Raw genomic sequence first — 25165 nt, forward strand, 5'->3', positions numbered from 1 at the left:
ACGTTACGGCTAATAATGGAAGCAAGGCTAAAGAAAAATCAAGACACTTTCATAGGATTTGTCGACCTGGAAAAAGCGTTCGACAATATAAAATGGTGCAAGCTGTTCGAGATTCTGAAAAAAGTAGGTGTAAGCTATAGGGAGAGACGGGTCATATACAATATGTACAACAACCAACAGGGAATAATAAGAGTGGACGATCAAGAACGAAGTGCTCGTATTAAGAAGGGTGTAAGACAAGGCTGTAGCCTTTCGCCCCTACTCTTCAATCTGTACATCGAGGAAGCAATGATGGAAATAAAAGAAAGGTTCAGGAGTGGAATTAAAATACAAGGTGAAAGGATATCAATGATACTATTCGCTGATGACATTGCTATCCTGAGTGAAAGTGAAGAAGAAATAAATGATCTGCTGAATGGTATTAACAGTCTAATGAGTACACAGTAGGGTTTGAGAGTAAATCGGAGAAAGACGAAGGTAATGAGAAGTAGTACAAATGAGAACAGCGAGAAACTTAACATCAGGATTGATGGTCACGAAGTCAATGAAGTTAAGGAATTCTGCTACCTAGGCAGTAAAATAACCAATGACGGACAGAGCAAGGAGGACATCAAAAGCAGACTCGCTATGGCAAAAAAGGCATTTCTGGCCAAGAGAAGTCTACTAATACCAAATACCGGCCTTAATTTGAGGAAGAAATTTCTGAGGATGTACGTCTGGAGTACAGCATTGTATGGTAGTGAAACATGGACTGTGGGAAAACCGGAACAGAAGAGAATCGAAGCATTTGAGATGTGGTGCTATAGACGAATGTTGAAAATCTGGTGGACTGATAAGGTAAGGAATGAGGAGGTTCTACGCAGAATCGGAGAGGAAAGGAATATGTGGAAAACACTGATAAAGAGAAGGGACAGGATGATAGGACATCTGTTAAGACATGAGGGAATGACTTCCATGGTACTAGAGGGAGCTGTAGAGGGCAAAAACTGTAGAGGGAGACAGAGATTGGAATACGTCAAGCAAATAATTGAGGACGGTTGTTGCAAGTGCTACTCTGAGATGAAGAGGTTAGCACAGGAAAGGAATTCGTGGCGGGCCGCATCAAGCCAGTCAGTAGACTGATGAACAAAAAAAAAAAAAAGGTTTAACATCAGAAGAGGCACCAATGTTAGCACTGAATAGGGGATCATGGAGGAATTTTATAAGGGGGCTATGCTCCAGACTGAACGCTGAAAGGCATAATCAGTCTTAAATGATGATGATAATGATGATGACGATGACTACCATAGAAGATATCAATGGCAGGTAGATGGCAGTGGGAGAGGAGAAGTTTCTCTCTCACGTATTTTTTGTGTACGGAAAATTATTAAAGTTTTTGTTACAACTTGATGCACCTTGAGCGAGACTCTAGAAAGTTAATGGCATGAGCAGATGTTGATGGATGCTAGTAGGGCGTTAAAAGCATGAGCTATTTTTATGGTTCTCATCTCGCACAAATGGCATGTTCGAAGTTGAAAGCAATTAGTGGTGATCCCATCCCTTAGTGAATCTTGCCAGACAGGCCCACAGCCATACAGGACAGACAGGGGAGCCCCTTGTTGGGACAGGTCTCCAGCAGAACAATGCCATGATACCTGCAATGGCAGCAACGGAAACCTGGGCTGGGGGCTATGGTCAGAAGGAACGTGTGTACACAGTGAAGTCATGAACAGGACATTGTGTGCAGAGCCATGTATAATAAAAATTCACAAGTTTTCATGTTCGCCAATACTGCAAATGTTCCTGTGAACCACTTCCATCAGCTGCTTCGGTTGTATAAGAAACTCAAGTGTTGAGAAAGTATAGAGATAGAATCATTATTACACCTCATAGCTAGGACTAACACACTCCAAGGCACAAGTGATTTAGACGAAGATCTTTATGATTGTCTCTGTTTGCTTGTTGTCATGGGAAGCGACATGACTTCGCAGAAAATCATCTTCCCCCACTGCGAAAACTTAAAAAAAAAACAGTAATTGGCAGTTTCCTTTTTTCCAGAGACGCAGGATCCTTAACTCTTGCCCTGGTTAGACATGACTTTTTGCTGTCTTGTAGGAAGTGAGATTTAGGGCCTCTAGAGCCCTTTGATTGGCTCAAGACGGTGTGAAGGCAGTGTCGTTGATGCGCTTTGCACGAAAACGAAATTTTTTGGAGAGGTGCGAAGCTCTCGGGTGTGTGACTTTGGTTTGGTAAGGGAGTTCTAGCCAAGACTCTGGCATGTGTGGTTGGTACTTGGGACCTGTCCTGAGACTGACCACTTGCGAGTAGGTTAGACTGGGGACCCTGTGGTGAAGGTCTTACTGTACCATGAGTGTGATTTTAAACATCTCGGACTGCTCGTTTGTCGAGAGCACACTTATTCATTTTTGATTTACCAGTTGACATTTGGTATCCTTGTGCGCTCTGTCGTATAAGTGAGCCAAGTTCGTCTTTGGTATGACCAGCAAATGGGTGCGTCACACACTGAAATCTATTGTGATTTCAGGGCTCTGGTAGAGAGTAAATTGCGATCCGTCCGCCTGGTCGCTAGACCATGAATTTTTTGCATTTCCTTCGTGGCGGCGATCGATTCACAGGTGCCGCCTCCACACCTCACTTCGGCTGCACACAGCTTGCCATCTGCAATTTACATCGCCACACGAAGCAAACAGTGTAACGCATTGCCGCTATGGCATTGTTAGTGCGTAGAGATATGAATCGCCAATTGCTCTAAGTCGCATCTACATAGAGAAACTACAGAAGATTTGGTCAATCAAAGATCAAATTAGATTGCGTTACCGACATTTTTAGGGCCAGAGTACTTGACTCACTTCTGTCACATAGGATCCTTGTCTAGTGTAGTCTCAAGCCAACTGTTAGTTTCGTACCGTATTCAGTCAGTAACTTGTTTAGCATAATTAATGTCTGTTTCTTTTTCGGAAAAATAAATGTTTTTAGAACACTAAAATTATGCCTACACAATCAACCATTTAGGCAGTCCCCACCGGGCTACCTTTCAAACTCTTTTAGAAAATCCTTCGCTACATTTAAATTTACCTTCGATACAGCATGGTTATCTTTCTGGGGAAAGCTTTCCTCCTTTCTGCAAGTCTGCATTTTATATCCTACCTGCTTCTGCGACCATTGTGAATCCTGCCAAAACAGCAAAGTCATCTACTACCTTCAAGGTCTCATTCCCTAGTTTACTCTTTTCAAGAGAATATCGATTCCATTCAAATGATCTTTCAAGGCTTTTGCCATCTCTGCAATAATTACAGTGTCATAGACATACCTTAAATTTTTTCATTTTCTTCCCTGAATGTTTTCTCCTTTCTCAAATTTCTGCAAATTTACTGCTTGATTACTTTACAAAGTGAGCAACACAAGGGACAGGCTACAACATTCACTCCCTCCTAATTCACTGCCTTGTTACATTTTCTTCGAATTTCATGACGTTCATACAAGGGATAACTCTTCGCTGCCTGAATTTTACCGCCGACAATTTCATGATTATAGATGTGTTTCCGTCAACACTGTCAAACGCTTTTTCTAAATTTGTGAATCCCATAAATGTGGGTTTCTGTTCCTTCAAACTATCTTCTAAGGTACGTCACAGAGTCAATAGGGACTATTGTATTCGCACTTTTCTGCAGAATTCAATCTGAACCTGCCGCAGACTAAAATAATGTGCACACTTACCGAAAAGAAAATACTTCTGCTTAAATTCAAAGGCTAATTTTTTTATCGCTGACCAGTTTTAAACAATTCCAAAATGAATAGGAAACTGAACAAACAGAAACGTAAATGAAGCAGAGATTGTTTGTACTAAACTAAAGAGTGTTTGGAAACCGATGATTGCAGTGTTTCTGAAACGGAGATCTTCCCATCAGCATTTACGGAGTATTTTGATATGGAGAGATAAAAGTGGTCTTTGAATGCGACAGCCATTAGAAACCTAAGAACTACTCAGCGATTAAAAGAGAGATGTGTGTTGCAGATTTACCTTCTGTTAAGTTCATAGTTTTGTATTTAATTCTGTGTCACTTAGGACTGCACTGTGGAGCAGAGTTGTTTCCAGCGGGACACTTGAGACATCCTTCTTGCCACCACTATATCTGTATATTTCGTTTGCTGAATTTCCTAGATTTCTTCAGGTTCCATTGAGACGAGAAAAATTGCTTTGATACAAGTTGTATGATTACAGGTAGTTATTAGGAAAAAAGGAACTTAATTAGGTCGATATTTGAAGTAACTGAACACTTGAAGAAGAAACGATTCGATAACTGACGTCAGTTATTACCGGCCCCTGAGCTAAGTGGCCAGCACGTCTGACTGCCATGCAGCGGGCACAAGTCCCTTTGCCGCCGGGTCGGGTATTTTGTTACGATCGGGGATTCGAAGTTGTGTTGCCCTTACCATCATTTCAACATCAGCGACACGCAAATCTCCCATTGTGGTGTCAACTAAAAAGACTTGCAACTTCGCTACTGTGCTTCTCCCAGATAGGCACTCCTGGCCCACAGTGCGTACGATCACTTCATTTCTCTACACACACATAGTATGAAATAATTATAACTACCAGATTGCAGACAGTGCAAATACTGAGTAGTTAGCTCAGCCGGAAGGTCATTGTGTAATTTTCTTTCAGCGTCTCTGTAGCTGTGCTCCTTCTGGGTCTAGAAAACATTTACCTATCTCCAGCGCACAATTTAACTACCATGAGCCTATTAACTTCGCTCTAAAGACCAGAACATCTAGGGAGACAGCTGCGGTATCTAAACAAGTATCTGGACACCTATAAGTGTACCTACCCATCGCCTTTATGACGGCTTGAACTGTGCTGGGGACAATTTGGATGAAGTGTCTGAATGAATGTGGAGGCATGGTAACTCGTTTTTCCAGAAGAAACGAAACCAGAGAAGGAAATGATCTTGGACGCTGCGATCTAGAGTGTAGTCGGCGTTGTTAATCAGCCTAAAAGTTCTCCATTGTGTTTACGCTGGACGCTAGACCGGCCAGTCCATTTCGTAAATGAGGTTGTTTACATATAATTGTGTCACAAACGCTGCTTAAAGACAGGGTGCGCTGTAACGCTGAAGCAAACACTCAACGTTTCCAAACTGTGCCTCTACTGTACGCAGTATAGAATGTTGCAAAATATGTTCATATACTTTCTGAGATAGCGTTTTCTTAAGCATGATCAGAATCACGAAAAACACTTCCATACAGTGATACCACCTCCTCCATACTTCCCTAGTGGCATTAGATTGATGGTAGATGACGTTCTCCAGGTATTCCTTAAGCCAAAAGCGTTCCAGGGGGTTTGCCATAGGGTACAGCGTGATTTATCAATAAAATTCACTCGTTTCCTGTCATCCATTGTCCGCAGGAGTCGCTCTTTACAGCACCAAAAGCAACGTGCTTGACTTTGTTTACAGAAATGTGTGACTTGTGAGCAGCTGGTTGGTTCAAATGGCTCTGAGCACTATGGGACTTAACATCTGTGGTCGTCAGTCCCCTAGAACTTAGAACTACTTAAACCTAACTAACCTAAGGACAGCACACACATCCGTGCCCGAGGCCGGATTCGAACCTGCGACCGTAGCGGTCGCGCGGCTCCAGACTGAAGCGCCTAGAACCGCTCGGCCACTCCGGCGGGCGTGTGAGGAGCTGCTAGACTATTGTACCCTGTTCCTTCTAACTCACTACGCAGAGTGATTTTGTTGGGGAGACTGCTGATAGCATTTTAAATGTTACTGTACGAAAAACGATGAATGTCGAAGAAGGTGCCTCACGCCGGAGCCTAAGTAAGGATAGTCACTGCTTGACGCACCGGTGAATGAGAGACGTCGGTTTGGAAGCTCTTTCAAGCAGTTCCATACGCCACCGCTACCGGAAGATTACTTCATCAACCGCTTACGATGGCAGCAACGTTTTGCAAGGAACCCCTTGAGTGAGAGGACGCAAATGGCCAATGACATTCACCGCATTCCACGCCCGAAGTATTGTCTACCATGCACCCACAATACTAGCTGCAAATGCTAACAGAGGGGTGGGACTGGAATTATCCAATGCTGAGCACACATAAGGCTGCGGAGCGTAGTTGCTTAGCCCACCAGTAGCTCACTACAGTGCTACTGTGGTAGTGGTGTTGATTGATACAAAGCAGAGCAACGTCAATGACAAACAAAGCAAACTTTGCATTGTATCAATAATGACACTTGCCAAAGGTGACAATTAGTCAGACAGGAACCTAAGGAATTTCTCAAAGTGAGAAAGACTGGCAGATGAAATATTAGCTCCTCTGCAAGCTGAGTAAATGGAATGGTTGATGTATTACACGCTTCATTATGCGGACAATGTACATGAGGAGTACAACGATGACGATATGTGAATAACAAGTGAAACATGTGTCGAGCCATGTAGTTCATTGCCGGCCGGAGTGGCCGAGCGGTTCTAGGCGCTACAGTCTGGAACCGCGCCACCGCTACGGTTGCAGGTTCGAATCCTGCCTCGCGCATGAATGTGTGTGATGTCCTTAGGTTAGGTTTAAGTAGTTCTAAGTTCTAGGGGACTGATGACCTCAGATGTTAAGTCCCATAGTGCTCAGAGCCATGTAGTTCATTATCCTTGTCGGACAGGAAATCACAAATCCCGTTTCCAGTGATACAACGAAACGTGGTGAAGACAATTCTTGTCCAACAAGCGGATGCCAAACACAATTACGTACATGGAACATCATACCCAGCATAGTACAAACATAAAGCAATTTTCAAGTAAGTCCGCAGTAATACAACCGTGTAGTGCACCATGTAGAACATAAGGAAAACTACGGATATTCAAGTGAAGACAATGCCCACATGTGACAAAAACTGGTGTTTGCTCTTTTCAGGGATGCTTAACACAATTTACAGGATATGTTTGCTCGATATAATTTACTGGATGTGCTTGTAGGACGTCATGCAAATCAAAATTTGAGCGACATAGATTACAATGATCTCAAGGGAAGCAGTGGGATGCTGCAAAACTTCAAACAGTTCTACAGAAAATGAACATGTACGATAAAGGAATTTAAAACAAAGTGTCAACTTGGCGATGCACAGCAAACTACGGAATCGGCCGAAAACTGGTAAGTGAGATAAGCAAACTTACACCATCGTTCAGTAAGGAATTTATTTTCAACTTCAAGCAATGGGCCCGTGAGCAAGCAGAAGTGCCGGAATAAGACATGGCATGGACTCGATTAATGTCTAAAGTAATGCTGAAGGAAATTGACACCATGAAACTTGCAGAGCTGTCTCTAAATCCTTAAGAATACGAGAGAGCGGAGATCTCTTCTGAAGAGCACGTTGCAAGGCATCCCAGATATGCTCAATAACGTTCATGTCTGGGGAGTTTGGTGGTCAGTGGGAGTGTTTAAAATCAGAAGAGTGTTGCTGGAGCCACTCTGTAGCAATTCTGGGATGTCACATTGTCATTCTGCAATTGCGCAAGTCCGTCGGGATGCACAGTGGACATGAATGGATGCAGATGATTAGACAGGATGCTTACGTATGTGTCACCTGCCAGAGACGTATATAGACGTATTAGGGGCTCATATCACTCCGACTGCACACAACTGGCACCAATACAGAGCCTCCACCAGCTTGAATATTTCCCTGCTGACATGCAGAGTCCATGGATTCATGAGGTTGTCTCCATACCCGGACGCATCCATCCGATCGATGCGATATGAAACGAGACTCGTCCGATCAGACAACATGTTTCCAGTCATCAACAGACCATTGTCGGTGTTGATGGGCCCAGGCGTAAAGCTTTGCATCGAATTCAGTCATCAAGGGTTTACGAGTGAGCCCTCGGCTCCGAAATCCAATATCGATGATGTTTCGTTGATGATCCAGCATTGAAATCTGCTACAATTTGCGGAAGGGTTGCACGTTGGACGATTCTCTTCAGTCATCGTTGGTCCCGTTCTTGCAGGATCAATTTACGGCCGCAGCGATGTCGGAGATTTGATGTTTTACCGGATTTCTTATATTCACGGTACACTCTTGAAATGGACTTCGTGAAAATCCCCACTTCATGTGTATCTCGGAGATGCTATGTCCCATCGGCTCGTGCGCCGGCTTTAACACCACGTTCAAACTTAGTTAAATGTAGATGTCATTGTAGCATCATTAACTGATGTAAGAACTGCGCCAGATACATTTGTTGTCTTATAAAGGTGTTGCCGACCTCAGTACCGTATTCCACCTGTTCACCTATCTCGGTATTTCAATACGCATGCTTATACTAGTTTCTTTGGCGCTTCAGTGTATGCCGTAAAGGATAGCCAGTTTCAAGTCAAGGCCAGGAAAGATCCGTTTGCCATTCTGTAGCATCCCATCACATTTCCATCAGTTCTCACCACCTCCGCACATACACATGACTCCATACGCTTTCTTTAGGACTGAATACCTAGCTGGACGACCGGCACGGTTTGTAACTCCCAAGGAGAGGGTCTTAGATAGCGCGAACCTTGTGTGATCGCTGTGGAGCGCCATTTTTCATTTGGTGTTCGTGGTGTAAGTTAATGGTTCGTTTTGAACATTTCTTGAATGTCAGCGATGTCTGTTTTGTGAAGTGTAATACATATATCTCATTGAAGGTTGATCTCAGCACCTTCTGGAAACTCACTTTTCTGTCGCCCTCTTGAGGCACGTGGTGAGTCTTTGACATGTAATATTTTTGCCTGTCGTAATTCCAATCACAAAGTTTTCAAATGAGCCTTACTAAAGATAGATCTTACGACCTCGAAATTAAGGGGTTCCTTATTAGTCATTTCTGGCAGAGCTAGTTGTATTACAAGCCCGAACAGTATATGAAAGTTTAGAGTCAAATGAACATTGATATATGACTGTTATTCTGTTCAAAATGGCTCTGAGCACTATGGGACTTAACATCTGAGGTCATCAGTCCCCTAGAACTTAGAACTACTTAAACCTAACGAACCTAAGGACATCACACACATCCATGCCACAGACGGGATTCGAACCCGCGACCGTAGCACTCACGCGATTCCAGACTGAAGCGACTAGAACCGCACGGCCACACCGGCCGGCTGCTATTCTGTGTTGTGACAAAAGTGGTTGAACGACATCAACATATACAATCATATAGACATGGTCGTGGACGTGGAAGTTAAGTATTTTGTATTGTTCGAACTTTAATAAAGTGATTTAATATCTTATTTATGTTGTGATCCCTGCTCGATCTCATCCAGAAGTATATCTGGGCTTCATATGACGCATTACAGTGCCCCCGCGAATGTCTCAATGTTTTATCGTCCGCCACTACACCATGGTGCGACTCCTTCCGTTGATTGCATGCGATTTTTGACAACCACCCTCTGCGGTGCTCGATGGCCCCTGTCTTCCAGTACATGAGCTCTGCCTGGCCTTGATTTAGCTGTGGTTGTTTCTTCCCATTTCGATTTCACAATTACATCAACAGCCGACTTGGACAGCGTCGAAGGGTTGAAATGTCGTTGATGCATTTGTTGCTCAAGTGATACGCAATGACTAGCCGACGTCAGAGAGCTCACCTAGCCGATCAAATCTCCCGTTGCTGCTTTAATACTGAGAGCAAAATACAGTTCTCCTGATTTTATAATGCGGGTCCACCTCTCAGACATGTAGCGGTCAATTCTGCGTAACACAGGAGTGTACAGATAGTTGTGGTCAGATAGTGTGGTCATATAGTCTATCACGATCTTATTGCAGACGATATTTGTGTAGCGTTAAGACTGGTAAAAGGCACTGAAAATGTGAGCTACCTTCAGGACAACAGTACATAGTCGACCGGAGTGGCCGAGCGGTTGTAGGCGCTTCAGTCTGAAACCGCGCGACCGCTACGGTCGCAGGTTCGAATCGTGCCTCGGGCATGGATGTGTGTAATGTCCTTAGGTTAGTTAGGTTTAAGTAGTTCTAAGTTCTAGGGGACTGATGACCTCAGATGTTAAGTCCCATAGTGCTCAGAGCAATTTTTTTTTAACTGTACATACCAAAGGCTCCCAGCCGGTAGTTTATGGTGACGAGTATGACACCGTAGGAGACGAGGAAGTCCGGTCCGTACTCGCGGTCCGAGCCCCCACCACGTACGAATCCCCCGCCGTGCACCCAGAACATGACGGGCAGTTTGACGCCCTCTTCTGGAACTCCAGGCACGTACACGTTCAGGTAGAGGCAGTCCTCTGAGCCGCTGCCGTCTTCTTGGACGCAGTCGCTGCCGTACTGGGTCGCGTTCCGCACTCCATCCCAGCCTGCTGCTGGCTGCGGGGCCTGAGATAGAGAAAAAAATCGTACCGTGATAAACGATTGTACTAGGCGATTTATGGAACCTGCACTAACTACCTTCTTAGCGACAGTCTCTAAAATAGGAAGAACTCTGAATATTTTGTGGAAATCCATCAGATTATAATGATTACTTCAACAAATATGTCTTCGTTGTTTTGATATAAAATCATTAGCGTGCTATTCTCTCTCTCTCTATTCGTTTAGTCGGTTCCGACTCTTCGTGACCCCATGAACCAAATCACGCCACTTTTTCCTGTCTTGCACTTTCTCCCGTAGACCTTCCAGGTTGGAACACATTGCTTCTGTGATGCCATCGATCCATCTCATCCTCTGACGTCCTCTTCTTCTAGTTCCTTCAATCTTCCCCAGCATTAATGTTTTTTTCCAGCGAGGCATGCCTTCGCATTGTGTGTCCAAAGTAGGTCAGCTTTTGTTTTAAGATTAGACCTTCCAGGGAGAAATCTGGTTTAATTTGCTCCAAAATTGATCTGTTGGTTCTCTTTGCACTCCATGGAACTCTAAGAAGTTTCCTCCAACACCACAATTCGAAGGAGTCAATTCTTCGCCGTTCAGCCTTTCTAATGGTCCAGGTCTCACATCCATACATCACAACTGGAAAGACCATAGCCCTCACAATACGGATCTTTGTTGCTAGTGTTATATCTCTGGACCTTATAACCTTGTCAAGGTTTGACATCGCCTGTCTACCGAGCAACAGGCGTCTCCGGATTTCATGGCTGCAGTCACCGTCAGCAGAGATCTGGGAACCGAGATAACTGAATGTGGTCACTACTTCCATGGTTTCTCCTGCTATATCCCACGAATTGGTAGGTGTAGTTGCCATAATTTTCGTTTTCTTCACATTCAGCATAAGACCAGCCTTTTCACTTTCGTCTTTCACCTTCAGTAAGAGTGTTCTCAAATCTTCTTCACTTTCTGCCAATAGGATCGTATCATCCGCGTACCTGAGGTTGTTTACATTTATTCCAGCTATTTTAATTCCTGTTTCTCCTTCATCTAGCCTTGCATTCCTCATGACATGTTCTGCATACAGATTGAATAAGTACGGTGACAGTATGCAGCCTTGCCGGACCCCTTTCTGAATCCTTATCCATTTCGTTGTTCCATACATAGTTCTCACCGTGGCTTCTTGGTCAAGGTATAAACTCCGTATCAGATGAATGAGGTGATCTGGTACACCCATGTTTTTCAGTACGTTCCATAATTTGTTGTGATCGACGCAGTCAAAGGCTTTGGCGTAGTCAATAAAGCAGAGGTACACATCTTTCTGGAATTCTCTCGCTTTTTCCATAATCCACCGAATGTTAGCAATTTGATCTCTAGTTCCTCTTCCTTTCCTAAATCCAGCTTGTTCTTCTGGCAGCTCTCGATCTAGATATTGGCGAAGTCTATTTTGTAAGATTTTCAACATAACTTTGCTAGCATGTGAAATAAGTGCGATTGTTCGATAATCTGAGCATTCTTTAGAACTTTTCTTCTTTGGAATGGGGATGAATACTGATCTTTTCCAGTCTTCTGGCCACTGCTGCGTGATCCATATTTTTTGACATATTGAGTGCAGCACTTTCACTGCATCCTTTCCAGTGACTTTAAACAATTCTGCTGGTATTTCATCATGTCCACTAGTTTTGTTATCAGCCATATTTTCAAGGGCCCACTGGATTTCGCTCTCCAAAATATCTGGCTCTAGTTCTAAATTAACATTAACATCAGCAGTAGGAGCCCTGTCATGATGCAGTTCTCTCTTGTATAGGTCTTCTACATATTCTGCCCATCTTTCCTTAACATCCTCCGCTTCACTCAGATCTTTCCCGTTTCTATCTTTTATCATTCCAATTTTTGCCTGGAATTTTCCTTTAATTTCTCTAATTTTCTTATAAAGATCTCTTGTCTTCCCCATTACGTTACTATCTTCAACTTCCTTGCACTGTTCATTAAAGAATATATTTTTATCTCTTCTAGCTAATTTCTGAAAATCTTTATTTAATTCAAACATAGCTGATCTATCTCCCTTGATTTTTGCTTTCCTTCGTTCTTCTGCAACTTGCAGTGCCTCAACTGATAGCCATCTAGCCTTCTTGCTGTTCCTTTTCTTGGGAATGTGTTTCTCTGCTGCCTCCTTGACAGTATTAGCTACTTCTGTCCACATCTCTTGCGAGCTTTTGTCCTCCAGCTGTAATACATTAAACCTGTTTTGTACCTCTGCAGCATAGTCGGAGGGTATAGAGTTAAGGTCGTATCTGCAAGTTGGGATACTTTTTGGTACATTCTGAAGTTTCATCCGAAATTTTGCAATCAGGAGCTCATGATCTGATCCGCAGTCAGCACCAGGTCTTGTTGTAGCTGACTGAACCGCGCTCTTCCACCTCTGATTACAAAGTATGTAATCAATTTGGTTCCGGTGTTGGCCATCTGGCGAAGTCCAGGTATATAGGCGTCGTTTTGGTAGTTGAAACAGTGTATTAGTAATTATCAATGAATTTTCTTGGCAGAATTCTAGGAGTCTCTGTCCAGCTTCATTTGTTGTACCAAGACCATATTTCCCTGTTATACCTTCTACAGCTTCATTTCCCACTTTTGCATTCCAATCTCCAACTATGAAGACGATATCCTTTTTTGGTGTTGACAGTAGTAATTCTTGTAAATCTCCATAGAACTGGTCAATAATTTCCTTTTCAGCATCGGTTGTTGGTGCATAAACTTGAATTACTGTGATGTTGAGGGGCTGACCTTGAAGTCTGATGGACATCATTCTATCATTTTTATATTTGCATCCCATCACAGCTTTTCTCACTTTATCACTAACTATGAAGGCTACTCCATTACTTCTGTTGTTATCGTGCCCAGAATAATACACCATATGGCCATCCGAAGCAAATTCTCCCATGCCAGTCCACCTCATTTCACTTATTCCCAATATGTCGATGTTAATTTTCTCCATTTCTCTTTTCACTATGTCTAGTTTTCCTTGATACATGGATCTTACATTCCATGTTCCTATGCAGTGCTTCTCTTTGCACCATCTTACTCTTCGTGAAGCTCCTCTCAACCTGGTTCCCCCCGGAGATCCGATCGGGGAACTTGAAACTCCGGAACATTTTGAGCTGAGCGAAGCCATGGGGTTTTCTTGGGATAGTTCAGTGGTGGTTTCCCGTTGCCTTCCACTGTCCTCCAACTCCTATCTGCTCACCGACTCAGTTTCCCGCTGGGGTTGGTTACCCAACCTTCCGCTGAGTTGCTCGGCTTAACAGGGGCACCACGTGTAGGTAGGAAGTTGGAGAATTGAGGTGACAGAGGCTGTGAGAACTCTCTTGCTGAGTTCTTGTAATCGCATATCACCCCCATTTTATGCCAGAGTCTCATGATGTCTGCAGAGACCCCCCCCAGGTCATTTCCTGGGTCCCAGCGTGCTATTACATTATATGAAATTAAAATTATATTAAAATCAGTATCATATAAAGCTTGGAAAATAAAGCTTTATATGATACTGATTTTAATTTCATATAGCGTGCTATTACATTATATGAAATTAAAATCAGTATCATATAAAGCTTTATTTTCCAAGAGACCATAAAGCAAAAGAATACGTTGAGATTAACGAAAGACCGACCAAATCCACAACAGATTGTAGCAGTATACGAAATTATATGCAAGGATGATATAGGAGAGATTTCGTGTAGTTAAAGGACGTTTAGAACAGCATGAACTATCTGTGCGCCTCAATAACGCAACACTTAGCGGTAAATGAATGTAGCGAAATACGCGATCAAGATATATACTTTGTTAATTTTCACATTTCAGTAAGAGCATTGTATCAGTGAAAAGAGAAACTAGAGTGCTAGAAGAGATTGTTAAACACACGAACCATTTTAATTGTAACGATATGTTTTGGTTCCCGGCGTCTTGGGTGACTGTCCTCAGCTCTGCGAGGACACATGCTACGCGCTGCTGCTTGTGTTGCACCGATAATCTCTTCAGCCTATCACAGTAACGTTACTGAATACCACTGACGAACATTCGTGACAATAAACATGGAGATACTCTCCACGAGTATGCGATAGGTTGACGGTGCACCACAGTTTGAAGCCTGTTCCCCGAAGAAAGACTCAGTAAGAGGGCAAAAACGCCGACGTCGAAGATTATAGAAATGACGACGCCGTACCAAAGCCCAAGAACTTTGACCATCATCTGATGTACTGCATGTATTCCATTATCTAACATTACATACTTCGTACCAGCAATTCAGTTTTTTTTTAAATCTGGAATTTGGTGGATAAAAGCTTATGGAAAGCAAAAATAACGCCTTTTCTTCACACAAAAGAGCAGAAAGGAATATTTTTCCACTGTTATCTGTAGATTAAAACTATTGATTCGGTTGCATTGGATGACTATTTCGTAGGTTCTTGGTAGAATATGTTACACATAACGAATAAAACACACACAGCAGAATTAGAAATGACTGACTCTTTTATAACACATAATGTTCGTTTTATTTGTAAGCTCTTATTTGAACATCACGTAACAAGTAATAAGGAAATAGTAAGACACTGCATCAAAAATTTCGTTGAAAGAAAAGTTGAACGAAGAAAGATTAGTGTATGAAACATTTTAGAGAATGTTTTATACACGGATATCCTCACGAGAAACTCTCAAAGTAGATAACTATTTAGCATGTCAACGTCGAGATCATTAGAGACAACATAAGTTCTGTATCATGTTTTCTTGGTGGAATTAAAAACCGTCCAAGTTTAGCATTTTTGTCACATTCTAACCGTTCAACAGACTATTAATCAACGTGGATATAGGAAGTTACACAAAAGATAAATTTCGCTTTCGGCTTATGCTGACCAGGAAGTGAGCAGAAGTGCTGACGTACAATTTTCGGTCTCTATGCTTTACGAATCTCAGTATCCTCGTCAATTTCATATGAGCGTACGACACGATTGGCGGTGACCCATTCTTCTGGATACATTCAGCTCGGTGGGTACGGTGGTAGATTTTGAAGCAAATGATTTTGAACTGAACTCATTTCTTAATCAATGCATTCGTTTCATGATTAGAGTTAACCATAACAAAGCGAATATACAAGCACACCTAAAATGTACTCAAATGGATTACTTACTCAACACATGTACTTCACATTTATATAGTCCTATATTCACAGACCCGAACACAGAAATGCAATATGCCGTGTAAACCATGAAAATAAGTCCCGAGTTGAGTTAGAACAAATAACTAAGCAGACCATGTAAAAACTGCCAGATGATTACTTCACTGCATTGACGTTCGTGAGGGATTACGAATACCACTGTAATAACTTCTTTCATGAAGATTGTCAACAACTGAACATATTTATGGGCTTATTACAGTAAAAATGCAGCCCCAGTCGCGTAAGTGATTTACTGCCACGATAAATTTAGATTGATTTTCCTCGTGGAACATTATACATAACTGAAAGATCACATACAATGCCTACACTCATGTTGCAATTTTAGACCAGTCGCTCTGCTACGACGCTCTTACAAATTGCTGGAAAGATTGATTTGTAATTGGCCTCTCACTTATACCACAGCGGTCAGGAGTTTGACGTGGCAGAAGGCGTACAGATAGATACTAAATCCCACACAGATTTAGCAGATGTATTTGAATTCCGTGAGGTGACAGGATTTGTAAGTCTTGATTTATCAGCAGTGTATGGCACTGTCAATTACCAGCTACTACTAGCCAAGGCCTAAAGCCTGACCAAGATTTTAGCCCACTCTTCTGTAGCCCACCTCTCTTGTAGAATCGCAGGTTCTTTGTCGACTTCGAAGAACAGCGTAGCCGACTGAGACTACAGAAAAAACGACCTTCCGCAGGGAAATGTGCAGGTACCAGTTCAGATCAGTACATACAAGAATGACCAACTTGTAGCACCCAAAAGGAGGAGCTACTTGCAAGCCTCTGGCCTTGCTCTAGGCACCCAGAGCGCAAAGTTCGAGTGAGTGGAAAACAATCTCAAGAATGGTCTTGGAAACCTTTCAGACACTGCAACACAAACCAAATCCCACAAAGACCCTAGTAAGTGCTTTTCATTTCAGAAACGGGGAAGCCAATCGCAAATTAAAGAAAGTATGGTCAGTAATTGGAAAAGCGTCATGATGACCTCTCCCTTGGCAAAAGATTCCGAAATAGTCCCCCATTCGGATCTACGGGACGGCTGCCAAGCGGGAGGTGACCATGAGAGAAAGACTGAATAACCAACGAAAGGATAAAGTCTTACGAGACGGGGAATGGAATGTCAGAAGCTTGAACGCGGTAGGGAAGAAGAAACTCTAAAGAACGAAATGCTAAGGCTCAATATAGATATAGTAGGATTAAGTAAAGTGATATGAAAAGAAGACAAGGATTTCTGGTCAGGTGAGTATAGAGTAATAGCAAAAACAGCAGAAGATGGTATAACTGGAGTAGGATTCGTTATGAATAGGAAGGTAGGGCAGAGAGTATGTTACTGTGAACATTTCAGTGATAGGGTTGTTCATGTCAGAATCGACAGCAAACCAACACCAACCGATACTTCAGGTATACATGCCGACGTCGCAAGCTCAAGGTGAAGAGATAGAGGAAGTTTTTGAGGATATTAAAAGCATGATACAATACGAAGAGGGAGACGAAAATCTAATAGTTATGGGGGACGAGAATGCAGTGGTAGAGGAAGACGTAGAAGAAATGGCTACAGGAGAATATGCTTTTGGGACAAGAAATGAGAGGAGAGAGCTTCTGTAAAGTTTAGAACGTAGAAGACGAGGTACTGGCGGAAGTAAAGCCATGAGGACGGGGCGTGAGTCGTGCTTGGGTAGCTCAGTTGGTAGAGCACTTGCCCGCGAAAGGCAAAGATCCTGAGTTCGAGTCTCGATTCGGCACACGGTTTTAATCTGACAGGAAGTTTCATATCAGCGCACACTCCGCTGCAGAGTGAAAATCTCATTCTGGAAACATCCCCCAGGCTGTGGCTAAGCCATGTCTCCGTAATATCCTTTCTTTCAGGAGTGCTAGGTCTGCTAGGTTCGCAGGAGAGCTACTGTAAAGTTTGGAAGGTAGGAGACGAGGTACTGGTGGAAGTAAAGCCATGAGGACGGGACGTGAGTCGTGCTTGGGTAGCTCAGTTGGTAGAGCACTTGCCCGCGAAAGGCAAAGATCCCGAGTTCGAGTCTCGATCCGGCACACGGTTTTAATCTGCCAGGAAGTTTCATATCAGCGCACACTCCGCTGCAGAGTACAAATCTCATTCAAGTACAAAAATGTTCCGTGTAACAGAGGAATACAGAGAAACAGGTCCCCGATGAATGAAATAAATAGGAAGTGCAGGAAAGCTAAGACGAAATGGCCGCATGAAAAATGTGAAGAAATCGAAAATGAAATGATCGTCTTAAGGAGGACTCGTAATGTAGGAAAGTGAAAACAATTTTCGGTGAAATTAAAAGCATGGCTGATAACATTAAGACCGCAATGGGAATTCCACTGTTAAATGCAGAGGAGAGAGCGGACAGATGGAAAGAGTACATTGAAAGCCTCTGCGAGTGGGAATGTTTGTCTGATGTGACAGAAAAAGAAACGGAAGCTGAGTTCGAAGAGATAGAGATCCAGTATTAGAATCAGATTTTAAGAGATCTTTGGAGGACTTGAGATCAAATAAGACAGAAGAGATAGATAATATTCCATCAGAATTTCTAAAATCATTGGGTGAATTAGCAACATAAGGACTATTCACTTAGTGTACAGAATTGTATGTGTCTGGTGACATTCCATCAGACTTTCATAAAAATGACATCCACACAATTCCAAAGACTGCAAGAACCGAAATGTGCGAGAATTATCGCACAATCAGATTAACACCTAATTCTTCCAAATTGCTGACAAGAATAATATACAACTGAATGCAAAAGAAAATTGAGGGTCTGTTAGATGACGATGAGTTTGGCCTTAGGAAAAGTAAAGGCACGAGAGAGGCAATTCTGACGTTGCGATTCGCAATGGAAACAAGACCAAAGAAAAGTCAAATAAATAATGAAATTGTTGGTTCTGAGCACTGTGGGACATAACACCTGATGTCATCAGTTCGCTAGAATTTAGCACTACTTAAACCTAACTAACCTAAGGACATCACACACATCCATGCCCGAGGCAGAATTCGAACCTGCGACCGTAGCAGTTGCACGGTTCCAGACTGTTGTGCCTAGAACCGCTCGGCCACGCCGGTCGGCCATATAGGGAGAGATGTACAACATGCACAAGAGCCAAAATCGAATAATACAAGTTCACGACCAAGAATGATTAAAAAAGACTGGGATATAGTCTTTCGCCCCCACTGTTCAATCTGTACATCGAAGAAGCAGTGATGGAAGTAAAAGGAAGGCCCAGGAGTGGAATTAAAATTCGTACTGGAAGGTTATCAATGATATGATTCATAATTACATTGTTATCCTCAGTGAAAGTAAAGAAGAATTATGAGATCCCCTAAATGAAATGAACAGTGTAATGAGTACAGAATATGGATTGAGAGTTAATCTAAGAAACACGAAAGTATTGAGAAGTAGCAGAAATGAGAACAAGATTGATGGTCACAACGTAGATCAAATTACGAAATTCTGCTACCTAGGCAGCAAAATAACCAATGACGGACGGAGCAAGGAAAACATGAAACTAGCACTGGCAAAAAGGGAATTCCTGCTCAAGAGAAGTCTACTGTTATCAAACATAGGCCTTTATTTGAGGAAGGGTTTCTGAGAACGTACGTTTGAAGCACAGCAATGCATGTTGGTGAAACAAGCACCGTGGGAAAACTGGAACAGAAGAAAATCGAAGCATTTCAGATGTGGTGCTGTAGACGTGTATTGAAAATTAGATGTACTGATACGGTAAGGAATGAGAAGTTTTTGTACAGTGTTGGAGGGGTATTTACGGAAAACACTGAGAAGGAGAAGGTACAGAATGATAGGACATCTCAAAATGGTTCAAATGGCTCTGAGCACTATGGGGCTTAACTTCTGAGGTCATCAGACTTAGAACTACTTAAACCTAACTAACCTAAGGACATCACACACATCCATGCCCGTGGAATGATTTGAACCTGCAACCGCAGCGGTCGCGCAGTTCCAGACTGTAGCGCCTTGAGACTGATGATTGTAGCTGTTAAGTCCCATAGTGCTCAGAGCCATTTGAACCATTTGTAGCGCCTAGAACCGCTCGGCCACCCCGGCCGGCTGATAGTTAAGACATCAGGGAATTACTTATATGGTACTAGAGAGAGCTATAAGTGGTAAAAGCTGAATAGGAATACAGAGACTGGAATTCATCCAGCAAATAATTCAGGATGTATGTTGCAAGTTCTATTTTGGGATGAAGAACTTGGCGCAGGAGAGAAATTAGTGGTTGGTCGCATCAGAGACCAGATTGTTCAATATATCAGTCAATGCTGATATCGTCCCATCGTCCCGCCTCCTAGGTAGAAGATGAACTTCAACAAGGAATCGAAAACGCAGTGGGTGTGTCCAAGTTTTAGCCAAAAATAATATTGCCATAAATGTGTGTAATTTGTTGCTCATACGATAATAAATAATTTGCGTCGTAATGGGTTTCCATTCTAGCCTGCTCCTGGATCATTTTGTTTATGTTTACAGCATTAGAAATTCCATAATACATTTTCACTGTCCACTGAGCACCTCTCAATTTGTGAATGGTTTCGCACTGAAAGTTAACGCGCTATATCTCCAAGGCAAGACATTGAAGCAATGCAGAGGTGTAGGGCCTACTGCTAGATTTGTTACCCATTCTTGCATCAATACGCGAGTATTATGGAAATGCTCCGTGATATCAAATAGGAATCCCTGGAGAAACACTTTTCCCGAAACGGTATTGAAAAAGTTTAGAGAAATAGCATTTGCGACAGACAGCAGGACAATTCGACTGCTGCCTACGTATATATCGCATAATGACTGCAAAGACAATTTTTTCCGCTCGCTCCATTTGTGAGCGGGACAGGAACAAGCAAGGTAACGTCTAACAGTGGTACACTGTTTCTTTAGCCAAGCACCATACAGTGGTCTGAAGCGCATGTACATAAAAGCCACCGACATTTACGTTTTCCTTGCTTTTCCCGTGAATCGATTCAGATGGTTCCTTGAAAAGAAGCGCCATGTTTCCTTCCAATTCTAATCTCGTCAAGCTTTTGCTCCGTATCTAATGGCTTACAAGGAGCCCCTTAAATGCGAGGGAGCAAATACAATTTTTAGCAAAGCTCATTTGCAGTTGCTATGTTAGCATTATGACAGGAAACGTATTAGTTAGTAATGACCCACCATGTGCCTCATGACGGCGACAGAATATGAGTGTCAGGGAGGTGCAGAGATCAACCTTCTGTGAGATGTGTGTATCACACTTCACAAAATAGGAATAGTCGATATTCAAGACATGTTCAAAACAAACAATTAACTTGCACCATGAACACCAAATGAAAAATGGCGTGCCACAATGGTCACAAAGGTTTGCACCATCAAGGTCAAAGGCGAAATCCTTGATAGTTACGAATTGTGCAGTACGTTCAACTAGGTATCCACTCTTACAGAATCACACAGGCGTAACGGGATGACGGGAACTGATGGAATGTTATGGCATGGAAAAGAATGCGAAACATTCTGTTGTTGAGCTTACTGTGAACTGTCCTTTAAGGCTTAGCTGCAGATATCGCTACAAAATGAATTATAGACACGGGAAAAGTAAACATCCAGAGGATTAATTTGCCCAGTGGTTCCAGGAGGGATAGTTTGTTCTAAAGGAGCATGATATTATACGCGCACCACGCATAGAGAACAGTCAAGTCAAAGGGAGTATGAACTAGCGAAAAGTTATATTATAATAATATTAGTCATGGTCAGTGGACAACGTATTTTAAGGAATTATTCCAGGAAAATCGGGCTGAATTTTCACGTAAATTTGAGGTAAGGATGCAATTGGACGAACTATGGCTTTCAGATATAAAAGTCTTTAAGAGGCTGTGAGGAAGGTACCATGTTATTGATCAATATATCCAGAGCTGGTGAATTTTGGTATACCGAAATTGTTGGAGATAGTAAGAACGCTGTTTGAAAGTGTATTAAATAGAGAAGATGCTCCACGGAAACAGTCACGTAATAGTCCAAGTAATTATAAGGGATTGATAGTGATGCTTTTCGTAGGAAGACTGCGCTCGGAGTTATTGAAAGATAAGGTACAGAAAGAAACAAGTCATAAGCAGCAAGAAGAGCATGCAGGATTCCAAGATGGAAGACAGGTGATGGACAACACCTTCATAATCAAACAAATATGCAAAAAAAGCATACAAGCTGGACTGGAGACGCATGTTGCAGTGACTGATCTGCAACAATGGAAGCACGAACAAACTGTGGCGAACATGAAAGAGATAGAGATAGATCAAAGACTTTTAAATCTTGTTAAGAAATTACATGAAAATAACTCAGCGGCAGTAAGGATTGGGAATAGTTGGACAGAGAGGACTGCGACAGGGATGTGGTCCGTCACCGACTCCTTTTAAATTGTAGTTAAGAGCAACCCTGCAGACGTGGCATAAAAATTGCCAGATTGTGGGAGTGATACAAGAGGACACCGAAATACTTAGCCTGTGTTTTGCAGATGTACAAGCAGAAGATGAGAAAGATCTAAACTATACGATAAGAATGCTTAAAGAGGAATACAATAAGCCTGGCCTGAATATGAACATGAAGAAATGTGAGTATTTGGCTCTTGGAACGGAAAAAATAAGTAATTTCGAGGCAGATGGAGAAGTAATTTTAGGTGGGGAAAAGGCAAGATGTCCTCGAGGAATTATTTAATAAACAGGGCACAAGCAGTGATGAAATCACTAGTAGGATTAATAAAAGACAATCTGCAACAAGGGCAATGAAAGAAAGACTGCTGGCCATTAAGACAAATCTCTGATGGGTAGGATAAGAAGTGTCGTAGTCCGACAACGGATGAAAGTGAACATGGATATCTGTGACGATATTCAACAAAAACACCTCATATAATTTGGCCATGTTAATAGGCTGAATGAAGAAAATATATCAAATAGGATACTATGATGGATATCATCCCAGTGGAAGAAAAGGGGTCGCCCACGACGCAAATGGCAAAATGATGTGGAGGAGGCAATGCAAGTAAGTAATATGAATGTTGAGGTAAGTCAAGACAGAAGAAAGTGGCGACTGTAGGCGGAGAAGCGCGTCAGCCGTAGATAATCCGCAAGAAAAAGAAGAAAAACAGAAATTATTCAAAAGAAAGTACATCAGAAAAGTAATTATGGAAATAAAAGAAAGGTTAAGGAGTGAAAGTTTATCAATGATACGATTCGCTGATTACATTGCTATCCTCAGTGAAAGTGCAGAAGAATTATAGGATCCCCTAAATGAAATGAACAGTCTAATGAGTACAGAATATGGATTGAGAGTTAATCGAAGAAAGAGGATAGTAATGAGAAGTAGCAGAGATGAAAACAGGATTGATGGTCACAACGTAGATAAATTTAAGAAATTCTACTACCTAGGCAGCCAAATATCCAGTGAAGGACGGAGCAAGGAAGAGATCAAAAGAAGGCAAGCACTGGCAAAACAGGCACTCCTGGCCGAGAGAAATCTGCTTCTATCAAACATAGGCCTTAATTTGAGGAAGATATTTCTGAGAATGTACGTTTCGAATACAGCTTTGTATGACAGTGATACATTAATTGTGGGGGAAAAAATAGAAGAGATACGAAGCATTTGAGATGTGGTGCTACAGACGAATGTTGAAAATTAGGTGGACTGATAAGGTAAGGGATAAGGAGGTTCTTCGCAGAATCGGAGAGGAAAGGGTTACGTGGAAAACATTGAAAACTAGAATGTACAGTATCACAGGACATCTGTTAAGACATCATGGAATGACTTCCATGGTACTAGAGGGAGCTGTAGAGGGCAAAGACAGTAGAGGCAGACAGAGACTGGAATACGTTCAGTAAATAATTGAGGACGTAGGTTGCAGGTGCTACTCTGAGATGAAGAGGTTGTCACAGGTGAGAAATTCGTGGCTGGTCTCCTCAAACCAAACAGAAGACTGATGACTCAAAAAATAAAAGAATTGTCTTCCATGGAGGTAATTATGTTTAGTATCCGCTTGTTGGACAATGGCTACCCTCCACTACGTTATACTGAAGACGGGTTTTGCGACTCGCTGTCTGACAAGGACGATGAACTACATGGCCTGACACGTGTTTCACTACCACTGTCACCTGTTAAGCACGTGACGTCATTGTTGTTCTCCTCACGTACAGACTTACACATAAAAACTGACCGCCGGCCGGCCGCCACAGAGACAAAGTCCGAGTCGTTCACTTAAGGTGGCCAATAAAACCGACCGTCCCTGACAACTCTTTACAAATTCTACGCCAGTAGAAACCTACTGGTTCTAACGATGTCATTAAACTAGTGTAGTTTGAAGAGCATTTTCGTCTAGAAATGAATTGCCTTGACGGTTGATTGATCAAGAGCGGGAAAGGTAACATTTCACGAGAATATGATGAGACAAGTGCTTGAGAGAGGACTTCTCTATCAATACAAGTGCCTGAGAGATGACTTTCCTACCAATCTCCTGGATAGTTTTGTTTCTGTACCCACAGAGTGCGTTATCATGCAGTAGCACACGTGATGTAGTTTTGTCGGTCGATTTTCTTACGCTGCCACCGAAATGTGTCTCAGTTGTTGGCAACAAATTCCAGATGTCATGCACACACCCTTGGGGCAGCATTCGTAGCGAAAAACACATTTTTCGAGCTATCAGATGTAAAATACTATGTTCACACTACTCTTTGCTCGAGTTTACGTCTTTTGGTGGGGCTCAGCCTTTCATTTCTTCTTAGGAAGTTAACGATAAAGGCATCATAGCTCGTCACCAGTAACAGTGCTACATGGGAATGCTCAGCGAGCGACCTGATGACGTTCAACAATAGTCACTCCGTTGATTTTTGTTGTTTCGGTTTAGAGCGTGCAGTACTCCTACACCATACTTCTGAACGTTGCCTGTTGAAGGCAAATGTTGCATAATGGTTAAATTGTAGGTAATCCATCACATATATCGGTAGTCTAGACTTCCTTAATGTGGAAAATCATTCATTCCAGAACGATCTTTGTTGAAACAAGAATGTATTTTTCTGGCGTATTTTCCCCAAAAGCACTCGCTTCACACACAATTCAAATCTTTCTAGCTGCCTCCTCTGCATTCACCCCTCTGTTATACCAAAAGTAAATATTGCATTGCAGATGTTACACCTTTTTCCACTTGCGACTCAATTTTACAACTCTTAACCGTGGTTCATGATTTTCAAGAATGCAAAATCCAATGCTTAACTGCAAGATGATAACTAGAACTTCAAATTCGAAAATGACAGTTGAAACATACACTGACAGCGTCGCGATGCGATCACCTGAGCGGCGCCGGATTTTAGGGGGCGGGTGGCGTCTGGCCGCTGCAGCTCGAAGAACGCTCCAGCGTAAGCTGTTCTGATCGCGACGCAGCCACGAGCTATCCTGCAGAACTGTTTCTGAAAGTACTTGTTATTGCTGGTGGGTAGAATGTCAAGCGAATTATCTTCGATTAGCCACCTTAAGTAAACTACTCGGACTTAGTCTCTGTGGCGGCCGGCTGGAGGTCAGTTTTTATGTCTAAGACCGTACATTGTCCTCACAATGGAGCAGATAAGACACCAACCATTCTATTAACTCATCTTG

At 42.4% G+C, this 25165-nt stretch overlaps 1 protein-coding gene across 1 annotated transcript in view; it reads right to left on the reverse strand.

Moving 5' to 3' along the window:
• LOC126475041 (juvenile hormone esterase-like) overlaps positions 1-25165 on the reverse strand; it is a 120587-nt gene that overhangs the window by 73344 nt on the left and 22078 nt on the right. The window contains exon 3 of the mRNA XM_050102588.1: positions 10061-10337. Within this exon, the coding sequence (XP_049958545.1) occupies positions 10061-10337 (277 nt within the window). The remainder of the gene's footprint in view (positions 1-10060; positions 10338-25165) is intronic.

Source organism: Schistocerca serialis, chromosome 4 (genome assembly GCF_023864345.2).
Source record: "Schistocerca serialis cubense isolate TAMUIC-IGC-003099 chromosome 4, iqSchSeri2.2, whole genome shotgun sequence".
In the NCBI taxonomy this organism is placed as follows: domain Eukaryota; kingdom Metazoa; phylum Arthropoda; class Insecta; order Orthoptera; family Acrididae; genus Schistocerca; species Schistocerca serialis.